The following is a 12,836-nucleotide window of genomic DNA, read 5'->3' as shown; positions in this document are numbered from 1 at the left end:
AAAAAAACACAAAAATTAGCCAGGTACAGTGGCACATGCCTATAGTCCCAGCTATTCAGAAAGCTGAGGCAGGAAAATCACCTAAGTTTAGTAGGAGTTTGAGGTTGCAATGAGCTACAACCCCACTGCACTCTAGCCAGGGCAACAGAGTAGAACTCTGTCTCAAAAAAAAAAAAGAAAGAAAGAAAGAAAGAAAATAAATTAATTAAAAGGTAAAATATGTACTAATAAGTAACATTGCTAAAGATACATATAGATGAAAAAAAGGAGGCTGTAGAAGAGTGTACATGGTATAATGCCATTTGGACTTGCGTGTCTTTAAAGGTATACAAGCAAATTCATGCATAGAAAAATTTTTTAAGATTATTTAAGAATCTTAGTCACAAAAAATAAAATAAAATAAATAATAAAAAAGAATCTTAGTCACATTCTGTGATAATATAATTAAAAAGCAAAATCTTTATTGATTTAATATTCCACAACATGGAAACTAAAATGATACTTTTTTAAAAAAATGTATGTTAAAATAGAACAATGGTAGACTTAAACCCCTAAGCCATTATCCAAAAGATTTGATAAAGGTTATCAAAGCCTCTCCTAACTGTTGTCTTAGTGAACTTTCACTTGAAGTTTACCAATTACAAAAACAAAATATTTGCTCATACATGCAAATGACATTTAAAAAATATTTCCAAAATGTTTAGTGTACATGTTATTTTGACATATACACTAAAATTTTAACTTGAGAAATCACTGATTCACATTAACATTAAGAAAACACAATCTCTATTATCTTTTGATTTAATTAAACATATCCAACCATATGAAGAACTAATACACTTTTTACAAGTGACTAAAGTGGCTTTTGTATATAGTGACACTGTACCCTGGGAGGTATTCTTCCAATTCTCTTAACAGTTCTAAAGAATATTAAGTGCTTGAATTTGAAGCCAAGCCAACAAATTTTCCCAAAATGGCCTTTTAGATAACTAGAATAGGTTTAAATACATAAAATCTTAATATTAAGATTAGAAAACATACAGTTACAGTTTTTCCTCTTATGTTCAAAGAGGACATAATGATATCTATCATATTAAGTTTTATAAAATAAATACATAACCATCATTTTACCAACAAGGGTATTTACATTTGATATTAACATTAAATAACATTTTTTTTAGAGATAAGAATCTCACTTTGTTGCCCTCAGTAGAGTGCTGTGTCATCACAGTTCACAGCAACCTCCAACTCCTGGGCTTAGGTGATTCTCTTGCCTTAGCCTCCCAAGTAGCTGGGACTACAGGTGCCCGCCACAACACCTGGATATTTTTTTTGTTGCAGTTTGGCCAGGGCAAGATTTGAACCCGCCACCATCAGTATATGGGGCCAGCGCCCCACCCACTGAGCCACAGGTGCCACCCTAAGTAACATTTTCTTATGCAACAATGTAGATACTAGTCCTGGTTCTGCCAATTACTAGCTGAAAACTGCAGGCAAGTCACTTAATAACTGCAAGTTTCCTCATCTATAAAACAAGATGGCTTTACCAGATTGCCTCTAAGGGTACTTTTCCGAGAGTTGACATCTTACTTCCTTTACAAAAGTGAAATACAAGAGGCACTATTTTATCTGCTTATTAAATAGATGAATAAAGAATTATTTCTCTCTGATAGGCAATGTGTTAGAGCAGAAATAACATAATTTATAGTGAGAAAATCAGAATTACAATACTCATTCAACAAATTACCATCTATGACCTTGAATATTTCATTTACTCTTTCTGAGACTCCATATTTTAATTTGTAGACTAGAAATGATGATATTTTTTACCTTATCAACCAAAAAGTTATTCCACTGATCAACCGAGGTAACATGAAAATACTCTGAAAACTTATAAGTACTATAGTCGTTAAGTAAAAATTGTTTTAAATTTAGATGTACATCTCCATAAAATTTTGACATACAAAATGTTATACATAATGTATTCAATTTCATAAGTTTGAAGAATATATCCATAACCACAATCAATGTCATAAACATATCCATTGCCTCTAAAAATTTCCTACCACCTTTGTTATTATTTTGTGATAAGAACACGTAACATAAATCTATTCTCATAGTAAATTTTTAGTATACAGTACAATATTATTGACAATAGGCACTTTGCTGTACAATAGATCTTTAGGATTAATTCATCTTGCCTAACTGAAACTTTGTATCCTTTGACCAATGCCTCCTCATTTCCCCTTTTTCCCATTCCCCAGAAATAACCATTCTACTCTTGGCTTTATGAGTTTTGAATACTTTAGATTTCTCATGTAAATAGAATCAAAGGCTGGGGGCAGTGGCTCATGCCTGTAATTCTATCACTCTGGCAGGCTGTGGAGTGAAAATCTCTGGAGCCTAGGAGTTCAAGACCAGCCTGGGCAACAGGGTGAGATATCTTCTCTACTAAAAACAGAAAAATTAGTCAGGCATTGTGGCAGGTGCCCATAGTCCCAAGTACCTTTGGAGGCTGAAGCTGGAGGATGACTTGAACCCAGGAATTTGAGGTTGCTATGAATTAGCCTGACACTACAGCACTCTTAGCCTGAGACAGAGTGAGAGACTGTCTCAAAAATTAGATGCGATTATGTAGTATTTATCTTTCTGTGTTTGACTTATTTCATTTTGCATAATGCCTTCCAGGTTCTAGAATGTTATTGCAAATGGAGGATTTCCTTTTTCTTTTTTTTGAGACAGAGCCTCAAGTTGTCTCCCTGGGTAGAGTGCTGTGGCATCACAGCTCACAGAAACCTCCAACTCCTGGGCTCAAGCGATTCTCCTGCCTCCGCCTCCCAAGTAGCTGGGACTACTGGCAACTGCCACAACACCCAGCTATTTTTTGGTTGCAGCCATCATTGTTGTTTGGCAGGCCTGGGCTGGATTCAAAGCCACCAGCTCAGGTGTATGTGGCTGACGCCTTAGCCACTTGAGCCATAGGCGCCGAGCCGATTTCCTTTCTCTTAAGCTGAATAACATTCCACTGTGTTTATATACCACATTTTCTTTATCCATTCTTCTGCTTATGGACATTTATGTTGTTTCCATGTCTTAGCTATTGTGAATAATGACACAATTAATATGGGAGTTCAGATATCTCTTCAAGATCCTGATTTCAATTCCTTTGGATGTACACCTAGAACTGAGATTCTTGGATCATATCATGGTTTTATTTTTAATTTTGTGAAGAACCTCCATACCGTTTTCAATAGTGGGCATACCAATTTATATTCCCAACAAAAGTGTATGAAGATTCCCTTTTCTCCATATCCTTGCCAATACATAGTGCCTTTTTTCAAATAGTAAGTGGGAAATAATATCTCATGGTGGTTTGTTTTGCATTTTCCAGATGATTAACGACACTGAGAATCTTTTCATACACCTGTTGGTTATTTGCTGATTTTTAACTGCTCTCTGACAGAAAAGAATATTACAGAAGAGATAGTTTAATCTTATATAGACCTATTTAAATTCTATATGCTCTCTACTAGGGGGGTTATTAAGAGAAGATAGTTTATTAAATTACACCATTTCCTTTAAGGTTCTACCTTTTCATTAAACAGAACATACTATCTTACACAGAATATACTGTCTTTTTAGGGTGCTATATGGAGAACTGATCAAGCCCATTCTTATTTATAATTACCTAGACAAAATCTGTTAAATACAATTTTCTATTTAAAAAGTTCTGAAATATAGCTATACTCAGATGATTAATTATTCATAGTAGCAGTAAAATTTCCCTCATCCATGCTTTCTTTTTAGGTAATAATCTAAATATGCTTACCTTTGGCAGCATGGGAGTATCCCTCTTCTTCTTCTTTTCTGAATTAGGGTCATCTAATAAGTCTGGCTCAAAAGTATAAAGTTCAGTAAGCTCATTCATAGTAAAATGACGTTCAACTTGTTGCTGATCAACAACTCGAAAAGATAGTGACTGCTTAGTTACTTGTCGATCATAAATCTTATCTTCCATGGTTCCCTTTATAAAAAGAAGGAACAATGTATAAATAAATAAATTTTGTAAACATGAAACAAACTTAATCAAGGAGAAATATAGTTACTGTTAAATATGTAATGTAAAACTTCATGGTAATATATTTAAATAAAGAAAAATTAATGAGCAATATTGCTTAATTCATGAAAGATTTCAACTTTAGCATAGTTTAATATGAAACATTAAAAAAAATAAGTCACTAATAACCATTCTATATTTTCTGACCAAAATGCACTCATGTGTTGCTTTATATATTTCTGTACTTCGTGGAAGAAGAAGAATAGGCAGAGAACCAGGGTAAACATATAAAGGAGTATACAAATTAAAAATTTAGGGGGGTATTAAAGTTATGATGCAAGAGGATAGTTTAATTCCTTTTTCAATGTAAAATACTAAGCTATCAATAGTGACTATAAACTGCCTGTATATCAAGTCTTTCTGCCATAATTTCGAGGGAGAGCACTAATATAAAGTTCCATATCCATATACATAAATACATTACATTAAATGTATATTAAATATAAAGTATTATAGATTATACACTAGAATGAAAAGAAGCTCTAAATTTAAATAACAAAAGAGTTTACAATGAGTTATCAATCATATTAGGTACCGAAGAAAATCAAATAAGAAAGGATTTATCAGTAAAACTTAGTCTCAGATTTGGAGGCAGGCAGAGAGGAATAGCACCTGCTACCAATGCAGACATACCAGTTAAAAAGGCAATTTGATCCTATCAACTTGCATTACTTTGAAATATATCTACTTCTTTGATTTTATTTATTTTTCTAAATTTGAGTTTGTTTTATAAGACCTGAGTTTATATCTAAAGAAAACAACTTTAATATTCTTGCCTAGAAAGTATTATATATTCTTTGTCATAATTCTGTTATTTTTGCCCATATTTTTCAGATTAAGAGAATTCCTGGTGGCCACTAAAAAACAATGAACATTTGACTTTTTCAAGCAAATTAGATTTAGTTACTAGCTTTTCTATTTTTGTTAATAAATGAACCATAACATTTGCACTAGATTATCACAGCTCAATTTACAATCACCAAGATGTGGAAACAACTTAAGTGCTCACCAACCCATGAATGAATTAATAAACTATGGTATATGTATACCATGGAATACTAATTCAGCCATAAAACGATGAGGACTTTACAGCTTTTGTATTAACCTAGATGGAGTTGAAACATATTTTTATTAGTAAAGTATCACAAAAATGGAAAAGCAAGTATCCAATGTACTCAATACCAATATGAAGCCAGTAGATAAACTAATACATGTCCACACAAGAGAAAAACTCAATTTAATTCAATTGGGGGGAGGAGAAAGAGGGAGGAGGATTGGTGTGCCCCTACCTAATGGGCACAATGTAAGGGTATATGGCACACTTGGGTGTGGGACTTAACTACAACAGGAACTTTACCTAAACATTGTAAACCTCATTGTAAACATTAAACCTCATTGTTTGTACCCTCACATTAATCTGAAATTTAAAAAGAAAGAAAGAGAGAGAGGGAAGGAAGGAAAGAAAGAAGGTGGGAGGGAGGGAAGGAAGGAAAAAAGGAGGGAGGGAAGGAAGGAATGGAGTGAGAGAGGGAGGAAGGAAAGAAGGAAGGAGAAAGAAAGAATAAATGAACTATAAATGTTTTCCTTTCTGGAACTAGGAATAATATGCCAAATTTGTTTACTCATGAAATACAATTACAACATGAGAAGGTTGACATTACAGAAATGGACAAATTGCAAAACAGAAAATCATGAGTGACACCAAAATAGACTTCTATTGCCTTGTATACAGAAATGATAGTTTCAACTTCATTTACCTCTCTGTAATACATACATGCTCTTCACTTCTAAAAAACATCATCAGTTTCATGCAATATTTCAATATCAAAAAGAGAATATAAATTATAAACCTACCTGAGCTAAGAACCTATATACATAAACAGGTTTAGTTTGTCCAAAGCGATAAACTCTGAATATACTCTGGATGTCATATGATGGATTCCAAGAAGCATCAAATATAATTACTCGATTAGCAGCTACCAGATTAATTCCTAGAGATCCTGCTTTGGTGGAAATAATAAACAATCGCCCCCTAGAAATGAAAATACAGAATAAATGTTTTAGTTATGAGTGCTTTATAGATATTTCAATTATGATACAACTTTTTGATCCTTAGGCAGTTTTTTGAACAATCAGGAGTTCAGAGAATTCATTTCTTACTTACTGAAGAAAATAAGACATTATTTTAAGGAATCGGGTTGATAATTTATAAACCTAGAAAGAATCCTATTGCTAGAAAATGAAACAGCCTTATTTAAGAATAAAGATGAAATAAAAATCATGTTGACATTTAGTCAAGGTTTTATTTATAAGTTGCTGAGTAAATTTAGAAAATATCTATATAATTTGAAAGTCCATATTGTATTAGGTACTGTTAGGGGCACAAAGTACATAAAAATGAAGGACAGTTTAGGGGTGACTCATTCAAAAATTTATAAAATAGCATAATGAATGTGATGAGAGAAGTTAAATAGATTCAAGATACTGAAGTAGGTAAAATAGGAGCAAGAAGACACAGGGATCCAGGAAGGATATACCTAAGGAAAAAAACAGATTGATGTGAACACAAGGATTTATAATATTTCTATAAAAGAATTTTGGAATTAGGGATAAATACATAAAAAACTAACCAAAATGTAAAAACAAATCAATACTTAAACAAAAATAAACAGGTGCACAAAAAAGAAAAATTAATCATAATATTTTAAATGGCTTAAGAATATTTATATAATCACAACAAAGCAAACATTCCCAATTGATTTATGCAAACATTATACGACTTGAGGCCTTATAAAACTATTTGTTAGAACTATGTCAGTGCATTACTTTGATATTAATACAGTTTTAATTAAAAAAGATTATAACATTTTTGGAAAATATATAGAAGTCTAAAGAAAAACAATTACTCAGTTCCACTCCTCAGAAACAACCTCCACTCAAATTATGACACATTTCACATAAGTTTATTTTTCTAGGTATATATTTCTTGGGTTTTACATAGTCAAGATAATACATATACATACAGTTTATACTATGAGAATTTCCTCACATTTCTTAGTAATTATCATGCTTAGTAACTGAATAATATTTCATTTGATGACTATATAATAATGATCCATTTTGTGTTGACAATTCATATCAGAATAAGAAAATCCCTGCAATAAGCTCTCAATAATTACCTTAAAAAGCCTGTATACTAAGATTTACTTTCTTTCATGAAAGAAAATTAATAATTAAAATGTCATACCTGTTTACATTTATAGCATTATATGCTAGAATGCAAAAAAACTCTAAATTTTGAGAGTTTACAATTTAGTCTACTAATCATAAAAATAAACAGAGATACTAAATTCATAACACACACCTAGAAATACAACCTATAGAAATTATCATAAAAGTTGACCAATTTTCCAGAAAATACATTTATCACAGTGTTACTTACAATAATAGCATATGGGTGAAAATAAATAATATGTAATAACATAAGGAAATAAATTATGCCCTGGCTATGTTACCATTAAAAATCTAAAATATATGGAAAAAAAAGCAAAATATAGAATCTTATTAAATATAATTATAATTGCGTTAAAAACATACATACTCACAATGTTAACAGTTGTTATCTCTGGTCAGTGGGATTATGATGACTATTTTCTTTGTATACTTACCTATAATATATATTCATTATAGAGAAGAAAGTGTGATTTCTTTAACTACTGGACACATTTAAAGGTTTACGGGCAAATGTTACTCTAAAATTATCCCAGTTATTTATATCTATTCCACACAAGCAAAAGATGACATAGAGCCGTAGAAAAGGATCAAGCATGTAAGTTGGTATAAACTATGTAGGTTAAAATATATATACACACACACACATGCATGTGCACACACACATACATACTCCTCCTTAAGGAGAATTTCTAAACTCTTTGGTACCCATTCACTAATAAAGAGTTGAGTATGTTTAATAGGTGTGTTTATCAAATTGCTAATGCTTCTCGAACACTGAGCTAGGCTGAAAATACAAAAGATGAAAAAAATATTTGGCCATAGCAGTAAAGGAGACCACCACCTACAAGACAACAGACATACCAACAATTGGAATACAATGTAATTTATAATGATAGAGTGACTTACTAAGCATTGATATGCTAAATGACAGAAAATTAATAATTAAAATGCCATTACAATCTTGTTACATCAAGAATGCTATATGAGGCCAGGCATAGAAGCTCACACCTATAATCACAGCAGTCTGGGAGGATTGCTTCAACTCAGGAGCTCAAGACCAACCTGAACAACAGTGAGACCCTTATTTACAAAAATTAGAAATACATACCAGTGGGAAGCAAAACTGTTTAACTCCCCATAAAAGAAAAATAAACAGAGTTAATGACTGAATTGGCAATTAAGAATTGATTTGAATTGTTTAACTTATAATATTATTCAGCCTGGAATATATAAGTCTATATTAAGATAAACTAATAAGGATATTTTTAGATTTTCTTAATATTAAGCATTATTAAAGTGTACACTCAAACATGATTAAAATATGAACCATTATTGGTGGCACCTGTAGCTCAGTGAGTAGGGTGCCAGCCCCCATATACCAAGGGTAGCAGGTTCAAACCCAGCCCTGGCCAAACTGCAACAAAAAAATAGCCAGGCACTGTGGCGGGCACCTGTAGTCCCAGCTATTCGGGAGGCTGAGTCAAGAGAATCATCTAAGCCCAAGAGCTGGGTGTTGCTGTGAGCTGTGACGCCACAGCACTCTACTGAGGGTGACAAAGTAAGACTCTGTCTCTAAAAACAAGAACAGAAACAAAAACAAATATGAACCATTTACGTTGTGCTCCTATAAGCCTTCTTGTACATATCTTTTGGTAAAAAAGCACTTCTGTCAGGTACGTACCAAAGAGTGGAATTGTTAAGCCATAGGATATCTATGTAACACTATTAAACATAACAAATATTTCTCCCAAGTAGTTATTTCTAATTATATTCTAACAGTGTGTGATAGTCCTGGTTGTTACAAATCTTGACAAATCATGGTATTATCTTTTTGCTTTCATGATAATCTTTTAAAGGTGTTTAAGGTTCACAAGAATGTGCAACAGTATTTTAAGAGAGTTCCTATGTATCCTTCATCCAACTTCCCCCTAATAGTAACTTACAATAACTTATACAACTATGATACACTTTCAAAACCAAGAAATTGACATTGGCATGAACTAACATACAGAGCGATACAGTGAGACTCTTATCTCCAAAAAAAGAAAGTTTTAATATTTATTAAGTCTAATTACTAATATTTTCTTTAATGGATTATATACATTTGGTATTATGACAAAGAACTCTTTGCCTAACCCTAGTTCTAGAAGACTTCGTGTTGTGTCATATAAGTATAATAGTTTTACATTTAGATTTATGATCCATTTTGACTTTAACTGGGTTTTCTAAAATGGGATAAGGCTTATGTCAAGGTTTGTTTGTGGCCTATGACAGTCCAACTTTCCCAATGTCATTTTTTTGAAAAGACTATCTTCCCTCTATTGAATTGTATCTGTGCCTTTGTCAAAACATTTTAAACTTGTATTTCTCTGATGATCAATGAAGATGAGCACCCCTTTGTATGTTTGTTGGCCATTGGATATTGTCTTTTCTAAAGTCTTGTTCAAGTCTTTTGTCCATCTTTTTATTGGGTTGTCTGGTTTTTAAGAATTCATTAAATATTCTAGCATAGTGGCTCATGACTGTAATCCTAGCACTCTGGGAGCCTGAAGCAGGTGGACTGCCTGAGCTCACAGGTTCAAGACCAGCCTGAGCCAGAGTGAGACCTTGTCTCTAAAAATAGCCAGGCATTGTGGCAGGTGCCTGTATTCCCAGCTACTTGAGAAGCTGAGGCAAGAGAATCACCTAAGCGTAAGAGTTTGAGATTGCTGTGAGCTATGATGCCATAGCACTCTATCAAGGAAGACAAAGTGAGACTCTCAAAAAACAAAACAAAGAAAAAAAAAAAAACAGAAAAAGAATTCATGATATATTCTAGTTAAGAGTCCTTTCTAAATCTCTATATATAGTAGAACTAGCGTCTCCTACTTTGTGGCTTCCCTTTTCATTCTTAATGTGAAATGTCTTTGTATTCATCAAGGTTTCCCAGAGAAAGAGAATAGGAGTTAAAAGAGTGAGTGATTGTGTGGATGAGTAGATTTATTATGCAACTTGGCTCACTGTGATTATGAGACCAATTAAGTCCTATAATCTCCTATCTGCAAGCTGGGAAACTAGGGAAGCTCACGACATAAATCTGGTCCCAGTTCAAAGGCCTGAGAACCAGGCGGTAAAAGTGGGGATGGGGGCAGTTGGTACGTATAAGGACTGGTCTGAGTCAGACGGCTGAAGAACAAGGATTGTCAATGTTCAAGGGCAGCAGAAGATGCATGTCCCAGCACAAACAGAAAAAGCAAGCAAATTGTCCTTCTTCTGCCTTTTTGTTCTATTTAGGCTCTCAGTGGATTGGATGATGAACACCCATATTGATGAGGGCAGTCTTCCTTACTCAATCTACTGATTAAAATGCCAATCTCTTTGAGGAATACCCTCACAGACACATCTAGAAATGTTTTACCAGCTATCTGGACATCCCTTAGCCCAGTCAAGTTGACATATAAAATTAATCATCCCACACTTGGAGAATAGAATTTCTTAATATTAATAAAGCTCAACTTATCAATCTTTCCTTTTCTTTTCTTTCCTTTTTGTGTGTCCTGTTTATTAAATACTCCAAGATGAAGAAAATAATCTTTGCTCTTTCTAAAAACTTGTTTCAGCTACTAAATTTAAAACTACAATCCAGGTGGCACCTGTGGCTCAAAGGAGTAGGGTGTTGGCCCCATATGCTGAAAATTGCAGGTTAAAACCTAGCCCCAGCCAAAAACTACAAAATAAATAAATAAATAAATAAACTATAATCCATCTGAAATAAGTTTCCAGAGAAATACAGATTAAAACTATGAAGCCTTACCACTGTATAACCATTTCAAGTTTTATAAAAAAAAAAAAAATGAAAGCCAAACAATACCAAGTGATCATGAGGACAGAGAACAACTAAAACATACATATACTATTGGTGTGAATAATAAACTGGTACAACCACTTTGGACAAATGTTTGGCTGTATAAACTAAAGCTGAACACATCTATTACCCAGTACTATCACTCTCAGGCATATACAACAGAAATTATATATATTCATTCATCAAAAGATATATATGATAATTACTTTAAAAGTTTAATCTTTGGACTTTCACTTTTTTTTTTAAAGAGACAGTCTCACTTTGCCACCCTCAGTAGAGCGCTGTGGCATCACAGCTCACAGAAACCTTCAGCTCTTGGGCTTAGATGATTCTCTTGCCTCAGCTTCCCGAATAGCTGGGACTACAGGCACCCGCCACAACACCCAGTTATTTTTGGTTGCAGTTTGGCCAGGGCTGGGTTTGAACCCGCCACCCTCGGCATATGGGGCCGGCATCCTACTCACTGAGCCATAGGCGCTGCCCTGGACTTTCATTTCTAAGAAGATGGAGTACACATACTGTTACCTATTCCTCATAAGAAGTACAGCTAAAAACTTTGAAAATATATATATATATATATATATATCACTCTGAAACGTGAAAAGGAGGAAGCAAACTGGGCATGAACTTCAGGACTTAAAGGACAAAATGGCAGTGAGTGTCACTGGCTTTCTTTCTGCCTCATATATACTAGACTGGCTGCTGAAGAACTCAAGGAGATGCAGTAAAAAAAAAAAAAAATCCCAAATAAAAGTATGCCTTTTCTAGACAAAGGTCCAGAAAAAGGGTAACAAAGCAAGACAGAGAACTCTAAGATAATCACCTGACTCTGGCCAAATAGTACAGAAAAAAACATAGCTGTATCTCTACCCTTCTACACTAACCAAGCTGTAACAAGGCACTGCCAGGGTGATATTAGAGAAGTATGATTTAACAGGCTTCTCCCTCAGACCCAGAATTGTCAGTGAAGATCATGTAGGGAACCAGGATATTGACCTTAACCAAATGGTTACAAATGAACCCTTTCCTCTTCCTATTGGTAGCAGTATATTGAAAGACATCTAGTGGAGAATTAGGAAGTATACCAGCCCCTAATAACTAATGAAATACTCCCTGTATTTCTGTGGAAGCGATGTAGGAGAAGTAAACAGGTAATCCTGATCCTCCCAGCCCAGAAAGTATCAATACAGGCCTCCTGGGGAGACCTAACTCTTGCCATCAATTGGCAGTAATCAGGCAGGGCACCTCATGCTCTGCCATTTGTCTGCCAGAACATTTGTCAGAAGATGCCTACTGTAACACAGCATTTAAATAAGATCCAGAGTCTTATCTTATGATATAGTAAAAAAAAAAAAAAAAAAAAAGTTTAGTTTAAACACAAGAAGTTCTTCTTTATAAAAAGAACTAGGAAAATCTCAACTTCAATGAGAAAAGGCAATTGACAAACACAAACATTGGGAATGACAAATTTGAGAATTGTATGACAAAGATTTTAAGAGTAGCTATTATAAAAATGTCTCATAAGTATTTTTTTTTTTTTTTAGATGGAGCCTCAAGCTATCCCCCTGGGTAGAGTGCCATGGCATCACAGCTCACAGCAATCTCCAACTCCTGGGCTCAAGCGAGTCTCCTGCCTCAGCC

The 12,836-nt window shown here is 33.8% G+C and overlaps 1 protein-coding gene across 8 annotated transcripts in view; it reads right to left on the bottom strand.

Annotated features, from left to right (window-relative positions):
- Window positions 1–12,836, bottom strand: part of ATRX (ATRX, chromatin remodeler) — a 325,591-nt gene that overhangs the window by 44,509 nt on the left and 268,246 nt on the right. For all 8 annotated transcript variants that reach the window (XM_003800455.3, XM_023519447.1, XM_023519446.1 and 5 more), the window contains 2 exons: window positions 5,972–6,149; window positions 3,830–4,024 (listed from right to left, as the gene is read on the bottom strand). In XM_003800455.3, coding sequence (XP_003800503.1) covers window positions 3,830–4,024; window positions 5,972–6,149 — 373 coding nt within the window. The remainder of the gene's footprint in view (window positions 1–3,829; window positions 4,025–5,971; window positions 6,150–12,836) is intronic.

Source organism: Otolemur garnettii, unplaced genomic scaffold, assembly GCF_000181295.1.
Source record: "Otolemur garnettii isolate 467f Iridium unplaced genomic scaffold, OtoGar3 scaffold00175, whole genome shotgun sequence".
Classification (NCBI taxonomy): domain Eukaryota; kingdom Metazoa; phylum Chordata; class Mammalia; order Primates; family Galagidae; genus Otolemur; species Otolemur garnettii.
Note: the sequence above shows the minus strand (reverse complement) of the source record. Positions and strands in the feature narration are given on the sequence as shown.